Source organism: Poecilia formosa, unplaced genomic scaffold, assembly GCF_000485575.1.
Source record: "Poecilia formosa unplaced genomic scaffold, Poecilia_formosa-5.1.2 Scaffold201, whole genome shotgun sequence".
Classification (NCBI taxonomy): domain Eukaryota; kingdom Metazoa; phylum Chordata; class Actinopteri; order Cyprinodontiformes; family Poeciliidae; genus Poecilia; species Poecilia formosa.
The window spans coordinates 812,869-830,648 of record NW_006800140.1 but is presented as its reverse complement, the minus strand read 5'-3'; the positions used below and the strand labels follow the sequence as shown (position 1 = coordinate 830,648).

At 35.7% G+C, this 17,780-nt stretch overlaps 1 protein-coding gene across 2 annotated transcripts in view; it reads left to right on the top strand.

Annotated features, from left to right (window-relative positions):
• The window catches only part of rmdn2 (regulator of microtubule dynamics 2), a 35,025-nt gene extending 18,361 nt beyond the window's left edge, over positions 1 to 16,664 (top strand). Inside the window, exons 6-12 of one of the 2 annotated variants that reach the window (XM_007566940.2) lie at positions 599 to 659; positions 9,236 to 9,311; positions 9,932 to 10,009; positions 12,547 to 12,645; positions 15,065 to 15,118; positions 15,204 to 15,284; positions 16,283 to 16,664. In XM_007566940.2, coding sequence (XP_007567002.1) covers positions 599 to 659; positions 9,236 to 9,311; positions 9,932 to 10,009; positions 12,547 to 12,645; positions 15,065 to 15,118; positions 15,204 to 15,284; positions 16,283 to 16,330 — 497 coding nt within the window. In that variant the 3' untranslated portion in view covers positions 16,331 to 16,664. Of the gene's footprint in view, positions 1 to 598; positions 660 to 9,235; positions 9,312 to 9,931; positions 10,057 to 12,546; positions 12,646 to 15,064; positions 15,119 to 15,203; positions 15,285 to 16,282 lie in introns of those variants that run through there. The other variant, XR_001664080.1, reaches the window with a different exon arrangement.
• Positions 16,665 to 17,780: the final 1,116 nt, after the last annotated feature.

The window sequence follows — 17,780 nt, the reverse complement described above, 5'->3', positions numbered from 1 at the left end:
GTTTTCAATTTTTCATATACGGTTAATTTTCCATTCAACCGTATATGCAAATGATTAAATCTGAGTTTTTTTCGGAGTCCGTGACGAAACCAAACATTTTCCAGTGACGTCCCTGAACCTTTTCCTACAGACAGCAGTGTTTGTTTTTCTTTTTTCCCCTGATGAACAGAGACTATTTTTACGAGTCTTCTCTGGTCCAAACTGGACGGGCCTGTTCCTCTGAACTTTAATCCTTCCTCATCACAGCCAGCAGACACCTGGGGCTATTTCAGGAACACTTTGACACAATTAGATGTGACATTTTAAATGTGACAGATTTAAAACTCTTCCTGGATGTCGTTTCATCATCTAACTTTTGTTTCCATCACTTTTAAATAAAACCCAGCTTGTTGATTCATGGCCGTCTTTTGGTCAACAAAGCATTTTATTCCACCAAATATTCTTCATTTTTTTCTGTCAAAAAGAGAAAATAAAATAATTTATGCATTTAGGCATGTTTATAAACATTTTTACTGATGCATCCACAATGTAACCTTTACAAATAAATGTTGAATTTGTATTTAAATGGAAGTTAATACTTTTTACCGTTTTGTTTTAGGTAAAGCGGTTGGTGAAGAGGCCATTACTGTGAATCCCAAATGTGCTGAAAGTCATCAGTGGTAAGTTTTTACATTTTCTCCCTTTTTTCATCATTTTATTCTGGTAAATGCTTGTGCATATCATTTTAAAATATTATTGAGTTTATTAGCTTACTTAATTAAAAATAGGAAACTCATGTATGGAGGTGGCTAGAAAACACAAATTTACTCAAATAAGAATAAAAAATACTTCAACTTATTTTCACTCAAGTAAAAGTAAAAAGGTCCAAGAAATAAGAGTAAAAAGTATTTGTTATTCAATAACTGATCAAATTATCTTTTAATATTTAATAATTACATCATCAGATAAAGTTACGTGGAAATTTCGGACAAAAATGACAATAATTTATATAAGTAATAAAAAGTTACAAAATCAGGCAAAATAAAATGTTTCCAAGTGAGTTTCTTTCAATAAAAACCTTTTGAAACTTTGACAGAAACTGCAGGTGTGCGTCTTTAATTGGTACATTTTTGGTTAAAACATGTTTGTTTTTCATTCAGTGGGTAGAAAATCCAGAAATTTTACTAAAGTAAGACAGAAATACTTCATAATAAAATTATTCAAAGTACAGAGTAGTAAAAATATATTTTTTCAAAAAAGTTACTCAAGTGAATGTAATTGAGTAAATGTAATTAGTTACTACCGAACTCTACTCATGTTTACTTATTGATGTATTGATTGTTTATTTCTTCTGTTTTTTTATTTTGGCTTAAATCTAATAAAATTCCAAATGTCAGGTTAGCAGAGGGTAAAAATACTAAGATATATTTTCAAGATAACGAATGTCAGACATTTCAGTGGCTCATTGATCGACAGTTTCTTCATGTTTAGTTTTATCAATACTTTCTTTCTGCTGCATCCGGCCGTCTTCAGGACCTTTGTGATGTTATGGCCCAAAATGAGAACGAGTGTGGTTCATGGGGATCAGCCAAACACAGTGAATCTCAGTTATCCCTTATCCACTTCTTTCTCAACCACACGTCTTCCTTCCACTTAACTTTCCATTATTATTTTTTTTTTGTTCCTGTTCTGTCCATCTTCATTCTGTTGATTCTTTTGGAGCCAAACTGAAGCACAAGATGTTCCTCTGAGTTCGTGAAGCAGAAACTTTAAGTACAGTAGATGACAAAGATATTACATTTTACAAAACAAGACATCACCCAGTAAACATGGACTGGTCCCAAGTTAAATGCTGGGTGGTCTTCTAGCTTTTCTTTCAACCAAGTAGTGAAGAAATAAGTAAATAAAGAAACATGAACTGCCAGTGCAGGCGATCCAGTGGAGCATATTTATGAGATAATGTCAGCAAACTTCCCAAACATCAGTCTGATGGAATCACATCCAGTTTCAGGAATGTAAACAGAGCCAGGGTTAACCCCGCTGACATATACTGACAGTTATACTGGAAGAACTGGTGTGATTAATGTCTGATATTACAATTGTAGTTCTTCATTCACTGTTTACACCTGCACAGGTGAACTGCTTTGGGATACTAGGGAGAAAATGTCATTTTTATCCAGAAATATCCGTAAATCTGCAGAGGTTGTATGTTAGTCAGTTTAACAGTGACTAAACATTTTGCTATGTGCTTGTTGCAAAAAAAAAAAAAAAGTGTTGTCTCGTTTTAATTAGGTCTGGCAGGTAAGACTCCTGTTTGCAGGGCCCTTTGTGTTTCACATCTAAAAAATCTGCTCATGTCAAAACTTGACTGCTGTTTAGAGGAAGAACCTTCCTGAAATGTGTCCCGTTACATAAACTGAATAAAAAGACTCAACGGCTTTTCCTGGCTGTCTGACGTTAAATCAGACCAAACTTGTTTTAGTATCTGAGAAGTTGTCTCAGAGGTCCTTCTGTATCTGATTATTTTTATTTTTCCTATATTTACTATATGTGTATTTCTCGTATTTTTATTATTTTTTATTTATATATCATTTTATTTTTTACTTTTTTCCATAGCAGTCCCCTCTGTTCCCCTTTTATCTCTCTCCTGAACTTTATTTTAAGTCAGTAATTCATTAATATTGATGAAAAAGAACTAGTTCCCTTGGGAGATTATTTTACTTATTACATGGGAAAATGTTTTTTTATGTGTAAAATAATCTGCCAGTTTCACTTTTGACTTCAAACAAGGCTCTATATAGCTTGCAGAAAAATAATTGAAAGTTAGTTTTGTCTTATTTCAAGAACCACTGAATGAAACATTAAAACCTCTGAAGGAGACACAGATCAACTTCCTTTTTGTTCACATCAACCGGATAGATTCAGAGGTTTGTAGGCAGACCAGATTTCGCTTTTTGGGGTTGGATTGCATAATCACAGCTCCAGAAAAACTAAACTTTCTAGACAGATGAGCTGGACTCAACAGGACTGCGCATTCTTGAAACACATTTTCCTTTGCGGCTGAGTTCATGAAGGTTCGTTTGGTTTTTTGAGAATATAATGAAAATGATACAGAAACAAAGCTGGAGTTCTGTTTGCTGAGCTGCTGAGAAAGGCTAACTGAAAACAAAAAAAATGCTGCATTTAGCACCAAAACCTTGCTCATGATACACAACGGTTACTTAAAAAAACTTTCCTGCTTTAGAAAAACGTTCTGAAGTGGCGCCTTAAGTCAAAGAGAAAATTGCACCAAGAGTTGCTGCTACTAAATGCTGTTCCTCAAGCCTTAAAGGCATCAGTGTACTTTGTGTTTCCAACGAATGCTTTGTTACCCAGAAGATCCTCCTTTGTACTATTTCTGGTTATAATTTGCTTGTTTACATTACATGAATTCTTCCTCATTCTGAGTGTCAGAAATTCTTGAAACACATTTTCCTTTGCGGCTGAGTTCATGAAGGTTCGTTTGGTTTTTTGCAGACGTTCCTTTGTCTGTTAGACTGAAGCCTTGTTCTCTCAGTAGACCAGTTAACAACTGGCCTCGGCTCGCGATGTCAACCAAAACACAAAGCCTCGTTTGTTTAGCTAATAAAGAGAAACAGCTTAATGGGTAATCTAATTTTTGCTAATGGGATTAGTGAGAATCTGAATTGAAGCAGTAAAAGAGTCCGACTTGAATGAGCGGGTCAAATTAGGTAGAGCTGCTCTGAGAGGGGAGGAGGGTGGTACTGATGGAGCGCTGCCAGGTTTTGAAAGGAAGTTTATGTTGCAGGTAACTGTTTACTTAGAGCACAGATGCCGTGAGAAAACTTGTCACCGTTTTTTTCTTTTTTTATGAATGCTGTTCATCTTGTCACTTTGGCAGCTGCTGTTTAGATGCAGCGCAACTCACTTCCTGCTCCACCACTCAAACTCAAAATCTTACCTATATTGTTGGTCTAGTTTCTAGTGTAAGTATCTCAATAGACTTGAAATAAGGCAAAACTGACTTGCAAATAACTTTTCAGCAAAATATAGGAACTTGTTTTTGGTTACTTACTCATTTTTATTAATGAAAACAGACTATTACTACGTAGTACTTTTTAAAAAATCAATATTAAGGAATTATTAACTCGTATCTTACTCAATATCTTATTGAAAAGTTACTTACAAGTTACGTTTGTTTAATAAGTTATTTAAGATATTTTGGAATAAGATATTTTACTGGAAATTAAATCAAAAATACTGGGTCAAATTTTGTTTATGCAGTGTAGATAACTGGCCGGGCTTTGCTGGGGTTGTTTTTTTACGAGCGGAACTCTGCTGGGGTTGCTTGGTTACGAGCGGAACTCTGCTGGGGTTGCTTGGTTACGAGCGGAACTCTGCTACGGTTGCTTGGTTACAAGCGGAACTCTGCTACGGTTGCTAGGTAACGGCCACTGTCTGCTGATTTGTGATGATACATTCCAAAGATTTTTGAAACTGCTCATTTTCCAGACACCAAAACATTTATTATTTATTTCCAAAAGCAGCTGGTTGTTTATTTTTGTTTGTATGTTTGTTTTTCTTAAACGTTCTGCCCGTTTTAAAAAACGGGAAAAACGGGAATTTTTGCAAAATGCATGCCCTTTAAACTCTGCATTACCACGCAGCTAAAATGAAACGCTGCTAAAGGATTGGTAGGATGTTAACCTGTTCTGTAAAGCCAATCATATAAAAATGACTTTCAGATGTTAATGAATGCACACAGAGAGGGAGGGAGTGAGTGACAGCTTAATAGGCTGGGTGAGGAAGGCTAGCTGAGCGAACCTGCTTTGATAATCCGAGTGCAGCAGCAGCTATGAAAGGTGCTGCTGTTCTGGCTCCGCATCGCTCCTGCGTCTCATCTTGCCGATGAAGCTCAGATGTTCTTTAAAAAAAGAGAGAGAGACTTGTGAGCTCTTTTGTTGGTGCTTTAATGGAAGAAACGGGTTTGGCATGATCAGTGGGTCATCTCAGGTTCTGCTCTTTATAGTCTGCACCTTTTTACAATTGCTTTTATTCACACTGCAAAAACACAAAATGTTACCAAGTATTTTTGGTCTAGTTACTACTGAAGACGAAAGTAACTTACAAGTAACTTTTCGGCAAAATATTGGACCAATAATTCCTTAATTTTGATTAAAAAGTTTTCGTTTCACTAGCAGATTATTTCACTTAAATTAATATAACTTTGCAGAAATGCCTGTTTCTTGCTTGCACAATTGTAGCAAACTAATAACGCACACAATAAAATGCATATTTTGGTTCATTTCACAGTTTTTCACTCATTTTGGTGCAAAAACTTGCAGACTCCACTCCCAGCGATCCTCTGAGACGGTAGAGAAAAAAGTATCTCTTTGTTTTTGTCCTGAGCCAATTGTGTCTGCACACTGCACACTGTCTTGAAACATTTGGCAGTTCGTCGCCCTGTTTCTGTACAAGTTTTAGCCTGGAGTCCCATCTGGCACCTCTCTGCATTTGGCTGTTCGTGTTTGGATCTGAAGGCTGAAATCTATCTGCTGTTTCCGCCAAGCACCTGTCTCTTTGGACACTTTGTTTTTGCCCAGTAGACTAGGGGATTTCGTAGAGATGTTATTGGAACATGTGCACCAACTTTACACAATAAACCGCTCTTTCGTCGCCTCTTCTTCCCCTGTCATTTATTCCGACTTCTCTCCTCCCTTTTTGATACTTTCCTTTTCTTATTGGGCAGGATAGTGTTTCGGCTCTCGGTTTAAAGGAGCGGGTTAGCTGCAGCAGTTGGGGCCCTGAGGCCAGACACACCTCTACATCCTATCTCTTCCTCTTCTCTGCTCTGTGCCTCTGAAATGAAGTAGCATTGCATAAGAGCAGTCCTTTGAACAATCAAGCATTCATGTTAAAAACGTGGCTCAGCTGCTTCTGCATGCACTGTAAAACATTTGAAGCTGGTTGAACTTGAAAATGAAAGTCCACCTGCTGCTTTGAAAATGCAGTTTATGTCAACAAGAAAATAGTTTTAACTCAGACATTAAGGCAGGACAAACAACCATGCACACTAACACCAAGGAGAATTTAGAGACCAGTTAACCTGACAGTTATATTTTTTGGACTGTGGGAGGAAGCCAGAGTACCCAGAGCGAACCCACCATGCACAGGGAGAACATGCAAACCCCGTGCAGAAAGACCCGGGCCGGGAGTCGAACCCAGAACCTTCTTGCTGCAAGGCAACAGCTCTACCAACTGCTCAGTTCTCTAAAATTGTTGGTTTTAAAGTTCATTCACCATGAATTGTGAGCTTTAACTTAATGCTGCAATTTAAACCAAATAATTATTTCACAATATGCAGGAAAAAAACTGATCTCACCCAAAGAGCCACATTTCTCTGTTATTTTACTAAATATCAAGTTAAAATAACGACTTATTTTACTTTAGAATAATTTAAATTCTTGTTTGAAATTTCATGAACAAAATTTCTGATCTGATAATGAACTTTATTAAACATCACAATGAATTCAGCTCAGACATTTAGTGAGAACAGGACATTAAAATGAACATTTGCCTTAACACCAGAGTCAGAGTGTAGAAGATTGTGGACAGAGCTAAATGTGGCTCAGATGTTTTACAGTGCAGTTGCTCTCTGACCCTTGATGGTGGACGTTTTCGCAGCAGGTCTAGTAGAGTCAACACCAGCCTGTGGTGGCCAGGATGTCTGCCAACGTCTCCTGGTTGTCTTTACGATCCCTGATCCCAGTGACTGTTCGTCTCTGGTATGTCAGTGCAGCTCGTCTCACTTCTCTTTGCCTTGTGGTCTTGAGTCACATCACGGCGTTACAACAAGCTTCTGACGCCTTTAACGAGATAAATTTGAGAAACTTTTCTACTGCTGAGCTCTTTAACTGAATCTGAGTCTCTAATTTTCTTTTAATGCCAAAGTGGCGAATCACAGTGAAAGTCATCTGTTGATGTTTTCATCCACCTTAAAGCTGCAGTATGTAACTTTTATAAAAAATTATATTCTTTACATATTTGTTAGCATTATCATTACTTCCTTCTAGTATAAGACATGATCGGTGGAAGCTTCTCTGCCTTCTCCCAGTGCTCCCAGTAAAAGCTGCAGAAATACACACTCAGTCAGAAACAACCAATGAGAGACAGGGGGAGGGTCTTAGCACTGTCAATCACTCTACAGCCTGCTATGAATGCAAATGGGGCGGATAAACGGTTTTGTAACAGTAAGTTGAATCTCCTCCATTAGCAGCAAGTACACCAGAGTCTGCAAAGTCTGGAAATAATTGACTTCCATCATGCTAACATCAGTCGCTATGCAAACAAAGGAGGAAATTGAATAAGAATTCAGAATTTGCATTCAGAATTTGAGATTGATTGACAGCACTAAGCCCCGCCTCCTGGCTCTGATTGGTCATTCTTGGTGCATTTATTCAGACAACAAGAGGAGCTCAGGGATGAGGTGGAGATTGATCTTTTCACAGATTATTTGCCTCATTTTGACACAACATGGTGTCAGTTTTAACAAATATGTTAAAAAAAAGAAAACATTTTGTAAAAAAAAAATACATACTCCATCTTTAAAGAGTAACTAACCCTCAATCAACTGTTTTGCAGATAATCTGTCTTAATTGGTCTTTAAAGGTGCTAAGTTTTGACATTTTTGTGTAAATTTGTTTAATTCTGCAATATCCAGCCTTAAGACTTCTTTTACTTTTACTTTTGAGTAAAAACATCTTAATTTAGTGCTACTCTTACTTGAGTACAGTTTTTGGGTTCTCTACCACCTCTGATCATAAGTAACTTTTCAGCAAGAAACAGGAGCTTATTTTAAATAAATAATTGACTTAAAAATACTACTGCCATTGGCACAATTTTCCTCTTATAACATGGGAAAATGTTTTGTTCCAAATAAACTGCCAGTGGAAATAGAACTGGGTTGCTAGGCGATGGGCCGCATGGCTGGCGTTGCTAGGTAACGTCACAAGGCTAGTGAAATAATCTGACAAAGAACTAGAACTTGTTTTAGTGACTTAAGACAAGTGTCTATATCTTACTGAAAAGTTATTTTTAAGTTATTTTTGTCCTTTTTGAAGCGTACTAAGATATTTTCTCTAGAAACTCAACCAAAAGTACTTGGTATAATTTTATGTTTTTGCAGTGCAGTGTTCTCTCTAGCTAAAGTTGAGAAGATCTGACGACTAAGTTGCTAAACTCTTTGAGGGACTTTCAGCTACTTGCATGAAAAAAAACAGTTGAATCTAGGATTAACACATGGAGGCGAAGGATAAGCCAACCACTGTGGCTTTCAGCAGATCTTTAATCAGAGGTGATGGATCTGTTCAAAGCCTTTGCATCCAGCTGCCTGTTTTCATTGGAGCTGCTGGTGACAGATAGCATCTCTGCTGGAAACCCACGCAGCGCCAGCCAGTGGCTGTGTGGGCTCGTCCCGCGCTGCCTTCGCTAAATAAACACCAGGCTCTTTAGTCACAGTAGCCCACAGTTTGCCTTTCAGGGTAATTTGAGGTAGTATTTGTCTTATCAGTGTTGATTTTCTATTAATGATTGTTTCTCTGGTATTTAATTATTTCATGCTGGTTCCCCTCCACTTCACTTGAACATGTTGTTTTTTTAATTTTTATCTGTCTGTCTGGGGTTAAAAGTCTTGAGCCATCGTGTTTCCTAGCAGAGCAGGAGAAGCCTTAATGTTTTAGGGATAATTTGCAAAGCAGTGCAACATCTTCAATGTTTGCAACCTTTTGGCACACAATGTGGAAGAAAGAGAGCATAATTAGTCTGATGTTTTTAGGCAGTGAATTTTTATCCTTGGTGTTCTCTTTTTACTTTAAATTCAGCAGCAAAAAAAATCACTTTAAGGAATTTGCCTATAAAAATTGGCCTGCAAAAATTAACTTGTGAAAATCCTCCTTCAAAATTTCCACTGCTAAAATTTCACCTTGAAAAATTTTCACCCACAAATATTCGCCTGACGTTTTTGTGCATTTTATTCTTTAGAAAGAAGCCTGAATTACCGCATTAGACCTTAAAAACAACCAGAATCTTTATTGATAAAAGCCTGATCAGCTAAGCTTGAAAGCAGTCAAATGTTGCAGGTTTTTTGCAACATTGTTTCCTTTCTGCTCGTCATATTTCTTCTTTCTTTAACACTTTATTTAGCATGAAAAGTTGCTTAAACAAAAACTTATTTCTGAGTTTTATTTTGTCTTCACAGGTACGCCATCATGTGTGGAATCATGGCAGAATACGACTCGATACAAAACAAGATAAAGAACGGTTACATCTTTAAGGTGAGCTACACAGATCTAAAACTGTTCCAGCATTTTCACATTTTGCAATCAAATTTCTGAAGGTGTTGAGTTTCTCTAGATCTCTCTGGGAAATTAGTTGTTTATTACTGAAAATGTTCTTCTGGTGATAGAAGGCCGACTTTGTAACTGTCTTTATGTGGCTCTGGAGGTTCAGGTTCCACTCATGCGCTTACATAACCAGAGCATGGAACAGCGGCACGTAGCATTTTATCTCCTCTCGGCAGTTTTCCCAAACACTGTGTACCTTCAGAGCTTTGACAGGCGAATGAGAGAGAGAAAAAAAGAGAGAGAGAACTGAAGAGAGCAGAAATGAAAAGAAGGGGAGGGCCTGTGACAGCGGGGGGAGTGTGCGGCAGGTTTGCGTGTGTGAGAGGTGTTTGTGAAATACTTGTGGGTTGGTGAAGCAGGACAGATCAGGTCGGGACAGAAGATGGTGAAAACAGCGGCTGTACCATGAATCAACGTAAAAATCCATCTCTGCTGAACCATGAGTCGGCGTAAAAATCCGTCTCTGTCGTACCATGAATCAACGTAAAAATCCATCTGTGCTGAACCATGAGTCAGCGTTAAATCCTCTTGTTTCTCTGTTTCTGTCCCAGGATCACCTGGATAAAGCCATCGAGTTGAAGCCGCAGGACCCCCTATCCTACTACCTGCTGGGTCGCTGGTGCTACGCTGTACGTGACCTTTCCCTCCTGTCTGACCTCAGAGAGTATGGCAAGCCGTTAGTATCACTACTGAGATGAACGCAGAAAATGTAAAAATGTTACAGGAAGACATTGTTGACAGTACGTAAACACACAACAAAAAAATACAATTAAAATGAATATCTAAAATAATTTTGCACTTCTGTTAAATCCCAATTAAGTAATCAGATCTTAAAACATACATCGCTGCTATATTTGGACATTGGATCTGATTAGGGAGTTCATTGGTATATTTTCAGATTTTGTTTTCATGCAACGTGTTAATTTAGCGTTAAAAAAAAAAAAATTGAGGGTCATATTTCGAGCATAAGTGAACTAGCACAGATGCTAACATTTTAACACAGAGCACAATTTTAACATTTTTGTGAATGCTGAATGTGAAAGCTGCTAAATTTGATTTAATGGTTTCAGCATTGATAAATTATAAGATCTTGACTGATAAAATTAAAAATTATGATTTAAAGGAGGTGGAAAGTTTACTTTGTAAAAGTTCGAAGATCAAGCTTCATAGTTAGATGATTTTTGTTACCATGGTTACAATGTGAGGCCAGGAGTTTAGTCTTTGTGTTTGAGCTCAATTTTTTTCATGAATGCATCTCAGCAAGTTACAGATTCTACTAAAATCTGTAAACACATTGCATGTTGTTTACATGTGGAAATTTGCGTGTCCACAGAGCGCTGGTTGGCAGAAAGACGATTCTTTTAATATCAGATGCTTATTTTACATTTATTAGTAAGTGATCGCTGTGGTAGATTAGCTACCACTGCTGTTAGCTAATCTAACACAGCGGTGGTTTATTAGTTAATTTAAACAACTACTGATGATCTGTCAGAGTTGGTGTTTACGTCGCCTTTTTTATTATTTAAATGAACCGAAACGCATTGAATTCTGCAGTACATCTACATGTCAAAGTTGTCATAGTCAAACTAGCATAACTAACCGACTTCCTTTTCTTTTGCTATTTTTCTTAATTAAAACTTTTTCCTGACCTTATTATATAGTTGTAGTTTTGATAATTAGTACCAAAGCACTGCATCCCATTTCTTTTATATATCAGGTGAACATTTAAGATTTCAGGCGTTATGTTGACAACTTGACAGCTAAACCTAGTGCTAATCATCATTGGAAAGCAGCTTTTTTTGCATGACGTTGTATTGCAACGTTTCTACTCCGATACGCTGTCAGTAGATACTGATCTTTTCCATTTCGTGACTGTTGAGTTTATAATAAAAACCAGTTCAGAACAAAGCCTTTAATGTAGGTCTAATTATTGACAGTGACGGCTTTCCGTAGGGCAGACGGCATGTGGAGTTCTGTGTGGGGTTTTTTCTGCCTGTGTGTTTCTGGCAGGGCGCTCTCTGGGGGGTTAACAGCAGCCATTGTTAGCTTTAAATCAGATTGCAGCGCAGTGATAGGTCCGTCCTGTTTCTGTTCGGCTCGTGTTCTTTCCATTCTGCTGTTTGTTTTTGATTCAGATAAAGGCTGTTTTTATGGCCATCATGCTATGTCTTTACTCTCTGAGTCATCGCTGCTATATTTGGACGTTGGATCTGATTACGGGGTTCATTGGAGCATTTTCAGATTTTGTTTTCATGCAACGTGTTAATTTGGTGTTAAAAAAATAAAAACAAAAATTTTGAACTAAATTTTAATTGAAATATAAAAATATTGGTAGATTTTAACCTTGGAAATGACTTTCATTCCTGGGATGAGTGGGAAAATAAATTAATCTTGTTTTCCCAGTAAAAACACTGGAATATTTTTACTCTGAGAATTTGTGAAAAATATTAACTTTTATATAATGCTGGTTTACAAAAAAAAAAAGCACTATCAATGCTTTTATTTTGAAATTCTAAAAAAAAAAAGCTTGATATTCAAACTGGACAGTTTTGTAATAAAGTAAAATCCAACGTTTGATTAAATTTGAAAAACATTATTTACAGTGGAAACCAGATATTTTCATACACCTACTAAAAAGTTAAATTAGATTAAACTTTTCTTGTTTTAGGTTAGCTAGAATATCCCAAATTATTTCTGTTTTCATGTTGAAAATTACATTTATCAGTGCATAGAAACTTTTAGTTGTTCACCCAAGACTTCCTGTTGGGGTTTGAATATGATGCGACGCAGAGGCTCTTTTCTCTTAGCCACTCTTCATAATGGAAAAGACAAGAAAACATGATGACTAAGTTTAATGTGACTTTAAAATTTTGTTTTTTTATGGAATTATTTGTGGAAAATTTGAGGATTTTTCTAAAATATTCTAACTAAAATGCAGCTTTGACAACTAAAATGATGATTTGCAAATCAGCCAATCCAGGAACACCGTTTCACTTTCTTTGGCTCTGATTGGTTGGATGGCGCCGGTAAGGAATAATGTGGATTTTAATGATTTTAATGAAACTGGTGCCAGATGTTATAAATTCCTCTGTATCTTTCTTTTGTTCTTTTATTTTTTTGTCGGGTGTTTTCCTGTTTTAAGGCTGGTTATTTGGTTATTTTTCAGGTTGCTCAGTTGTCGTGGATTGAGAGGAAAGTTGCTGCAACGCTGTTTGGAGAACCTCCGAGCGCCACAGTCGAAGACGCGCTGAAGAATTTCCTGAAGGTACGCTGTTTTAAAAACAACCGCGTTTTCATCCACGTTGTTATTTTGACATCCTGGAAAATTCCATTTCGGTGTTTTTAAGGTTTGGAAAGTTCTTGATTTCTGTAAAAAGTCCTTGAAAGTAATTTATAGACAATTATTAGTAGTAAAATCTAACATTTCATTAAAAGCTTAAATGTGGACACCAGATTTTTAGAGATTATAAAAATATATATATTTTTATGTTTGAAATTAAATCAGATAAACATTTTATTGTTTTAGATTAGTGAGAATATAAAAAAATATTTCTATTTGCTTGTCAGAAGTGAGATTTTTTTTCTTTAAATCTAGAAGTTTGTAAAGATGCTATATTGTGCTTTACATTTAAAGGTTTTTTACTTTAACACAATTTGTTTGAATTATTTAAATTATTATTCTTAATGACTCTGTGACTTACATTTTATATGTTAAACTTTATTGAAATTGATGGATTTCTTTGCTCTTGGATCCATCAGTGTGAGAATAAAAAAAACATAAAATTTAGTTCCATTTTATTTTACTTTATTCCTGCTGTAGAAAGTAAAATGCCACCACAAAACATTATTAACCATAATAAATAATATGTAAAAGTGAATTGAAACTGTCTTTTCAGTTCATTTGTATGTTTTTATCTCCAAAGTGATGCTGGAAAAGTTTGAAAACTTACCGCGAATATCCTTAAAATGCTTGAATTTTATGTGGAAATGTTTACAAACCCAGATGTTTTTAACAAAGTGAAGCGGAAGAGTGAAAATTAACAATTAATAATGCAAGAGAGTCTGTTTGAGGGTCTAAATATTAATTAAGGTGATAAAATCCACCTTTTCTTGGTGCAAATTCCTTAAAGTAGAGCGAAACATTACATTTAATTCACAGGAAACTGCTTGAAACCCATTATTGATATAGGATTGGATATTGATATTGACAGTGGTATATTTTTAAATAAACAACCTGTTGGGTTAACTTTTACTGTCTTGATGTCAAAACAAAATGTGGGTTAGTCATAATTGGTTGAAATGAATTAAGAAATACTCTTATATAACAGAGAAAGTTGAGTTTTTATTTAGTTTTGTTAGTTTTTGCTCTCATAATCAACCAGAATCAAGTTTATTTTGTGCCGCAGTAGAAATTTTGCCTCCAGGTCGGCTCCTTTTTTCTTTTTCTTTTTTTTTTTAATTTGTGTTTTTTCAGAGCGGTCTTATCTGCGTTCCCACATTTTAACTGTTTACACAGCAGAGAAAATACTTTTGCTCCTTGCCAATATTCCTCTGCATGCCTCTTCTCATTAGCTCGGCTTTAAATGAGTCGTGCTGCGACTCGCCGGCGAAAACCTTACAGCAGATCTGCTGCCGAGCAGCTGGAGAAAAAAACCCAGGGCCAATTCAGAGTCCCCATAAATCAGCCACAATTTAAGAGCTGCTTCGTTTAGAGAAGGTGGAGTGAAGGTGGGGCGGGTTGCCATGGTTACCCTTATTGCACCTGACCAATTATGGTATTCTTTTGACTTAAAAAAAAAAAAAACAAATCACATCAGATTGTTTCTTACCGGTTACCCTGCTGCATCCTAAACGCAGAAAGCATCGTTACAGCAGGTCCTTCCTCCAAACCATTGCTACCTGCGCGTCCATTAACCTTAAAACTGCACAAATTGGAATTACGAAAATAAATTTGCTTAATGGAACCACACCAATTACGAAAAATCTTTCTTTTTTTGATAAAAGTTTGTGTTGTCTTTTTACTGTTCAATATTGAACTTTTTTCTTTTTATTTTTGGTCTAGTTTCTTTGTAAACTTGAAATAAGACAAACTTAAAAGTAACTTTTTAGTAAAATATATGAGCTTGTTTTAAGTTAATATTTCATTAAGATTGATGAAAAAGTACTAGTTCCATTGGAAGATTATTTCATTTTTTTCACAATCGTTACCTAGCAACGGCAGCCAAGACCAGCCTGTTACCTAGCAACCAAGCTCTAGTTCCACTGGCAGATTATTTCACTTTTTTCACAATCGTTACCTAGCAACGGCAGCCAAGCCCAGCCTGTTACCTAGCAACCAAGCTCTAGTTCCACTGGCAGATTATTTCACTTTTAACAAAACATTTTCCCCCTATTGTATATTAATTTATCTGCCAATAGAACTAGAACTTTTTCATCAACATTAAGGAATTGTTGACTTAAAGAAAGCTCCTATGTCTTTTCTGAAAAGTTCATTTTAATTCAGTTTTTTATCACTTTTTTGACCTTTTTTGTGCCTCTTTGCTGCTGCTTTCACTCTGGAACAATAAGGAATATTTCTATTCTTCTGAACTCAACCTCTGTTGTTTTATCTGTTTTATTCTGAGATAAGTCCGACGTTGCAGCTCAGAAATGAACCAGTTTTCTGTTTTTTTCTACAAACGCAGGTTGAAGAGATTCATCCTGCGTACTCAAAGCTGAACTATGTGTTCCTGGCGAAGGTCAGTGATGCTTTCTGATGATCCTGTTGGCTGTTTATCTTAACTTTACTGTTTGTTTGTTTTTTTGTTTGTTTTTTTGTGGCAGTGTTATAAAGCTTTGGGGCAGAGCGAGAAGGCCAGGAAGATGTGTGAAGCTGCATCTACCATGAACACTGTCTCCAAAGAGGTTCACTTCACTTTAGTTTTATTTTAAACCCAAAACTTTTCCGTTTTAATTTGATTTTGTGCTATAAACCGACAGAATGTGGTGCAAAGCTGTGAAATACAAAGAATTTAAATTTCTGCTCATCCCTCAATCACAGTCACGTTGAAGGAACTGTGTCTGTGAAAATCAATCATTTCAGTCTGGACTTTGACTAGGCCATTCTAACCTATCAGAGGCTTTCCTCCAGGATTGTCCTCCATTTATCCTTCCATGAAGTCACCACAGAGCAGTAATTTATCCAGAAATGTTAAACAATAGACATTTTGCATTTAAAATAAAAATACTTATTTGTCTGTAAATATGTTTCACCCAGAACTCAAGTTTTAACTCTGTAAAAAATCATTTTCTGTTCAATTATTTATTGGTTTATCCAAAAACATATTTACTTCTAATATTATAGAAGACAGAGTTATTTGAAAAACCTACGGAATGTGCCTATTTTTTATCAGTTTAATTGATTAATTGATAGATTAAACAGTAGGTAAAATAATTGTTAGTTGCAGCTTTATTGGCAATTTAGTTTTATAGTTTCGGCATCATGATTCACTTTTCTTAATCCAATCTAAATTGAGGGTAAATTAGTTTTTTTGTGTCTTATTTTGTTTTATGTTCTATCAAATAACAACCAAAACTAAATTTGTTGATTTATTTTAAAGATTGAACAAATTTATTCTTTGTGATCTTAATTGTTTCTTATTTATTAGGGGGGGAAACCACAACAGATATATATATACAGATATATAGATTTTTTTTTTTTTCCCCAACATTAGCAGAAAATTGACAAAGTTTTACACACATTTCTGCTTTCACTTTACAATAATGCACCACTCCCAATAAAATCCAGGGGAGACAAAATGGAAAAAAGTATTAAAAAACCACCATTTGCTTCAGTTAGAGGCAGAAAAGTTCAAAATGAGCCAACAATGACGAATGACTTTAAAATGTTTTTCTTTATGCAGGATGAAGAAGCACAGAAGGAGCTGGATTTACTCTTCCCTTCAGTCTGAGTGTGAAAACGCTAAGGAACCATTCTGGAGTTATTTATATTTATATATGTCTATATAATATGCAGGGGGAAACGGTGGGTGAAAATATCTGTTTGATTCACTCTGTGAGTGTAACAATATCATATTTTTTTGTTTTCTTATTCTAATGGTTAATTCGCGTTTCTAATCATGAAAAAGTTCATATCAGTCAAATTTTTTTCTATATGTTATAATCCGAGTTTATTCATTTATATGCTTTGATTATGTGTGTTTGTTTTTTCTTGTACATGCTTCAGACTTTATACACATGGGTGACGCATTAGCGCCATATACACTGCAAAAACAATCTTACCAAGTATTTCTGGTCCAGTTTCTGGTGCAAATATCTTTAAGTAAGACAAAACAATATAACAAGTAACTTTTCAGCAAAATGAATAAGCTTGTTTTAGCTCCTGTATCCATATTTATAACATAGAAAAATGTTTTATTATAAGTGAAATAATCTGCCAGTGGAACGGAACTTGGTTGCTAGGCAACGGAGTTGGCTGGCGTTGCTAGGTAACTAATGTGAAAGAAGTGAAAGAATCTGCCAGTGGAACTAGAACTTTTTCATCAATGTTAAGGACTTATTGACGGACCACAAGGTCCTGTACCTTACTGAAATGTTACTTGTAAGTTAGTTTTGTCTTATTTCAAGTGAACTAAGATATTTACACTAAAACTAGACTAAATAACTGACATAAAATGTTGTGTTTTTGCAGTGCGCGGATATGCTGCGAAAGATAATTTCATGAAATCATCTTCAGTTTCCACCTGTGCTGAGAGAAATGGATCATATTTCAGAGAAACCCACATAGGTGGAGGGAAATTGAAGTGTTTACCTGGAAACAGAAATGAACCTGAAAGATCCTTTTTCACTGTAAAAAGTAATTCGTAACAGAATCTCAGCAGTTTTCCCAACAAGTTTCATTTTGTTGCGCCACATGAATCATTCAGATCTGCTTCTCACTTTGGAAAACTCACTGTAGTGTTACCAAACATTTTCTGATGTTTTCATTCAGAAGCAGTGAATGTTCTGCTGGATGTGTGAAGGATTAGGCAGTGGAATTAGATTATCGCACTAAATCAGTTATTCATATAAAGATCAGAAGATTATTTGAAACAACAGTAGAGATGGTGAAACAGCTGAAAATGACTTTCTTTTATGAGATGGAAAAGTATGACAGCGTAGATTAAACAGCCGTTATGGATGGAAATATAGAGAGGTGGAGTAAGTTTCAGAAAACTCTAAAAAAATTTAGATTAATTTTGGACATTTTATAGGAAAAATTTGGAAACTTTTTCCAAAAGAAAAAAAAGCAATTTCCAAAAGTCGAAAATTTGCTAGAAAAATATCTGAAATTTTTAGATCAATTTGAGATATTTTCTTGAAAAGAAATTGGACCTTTTTTAGCTCCAAAAGCTGAAAATT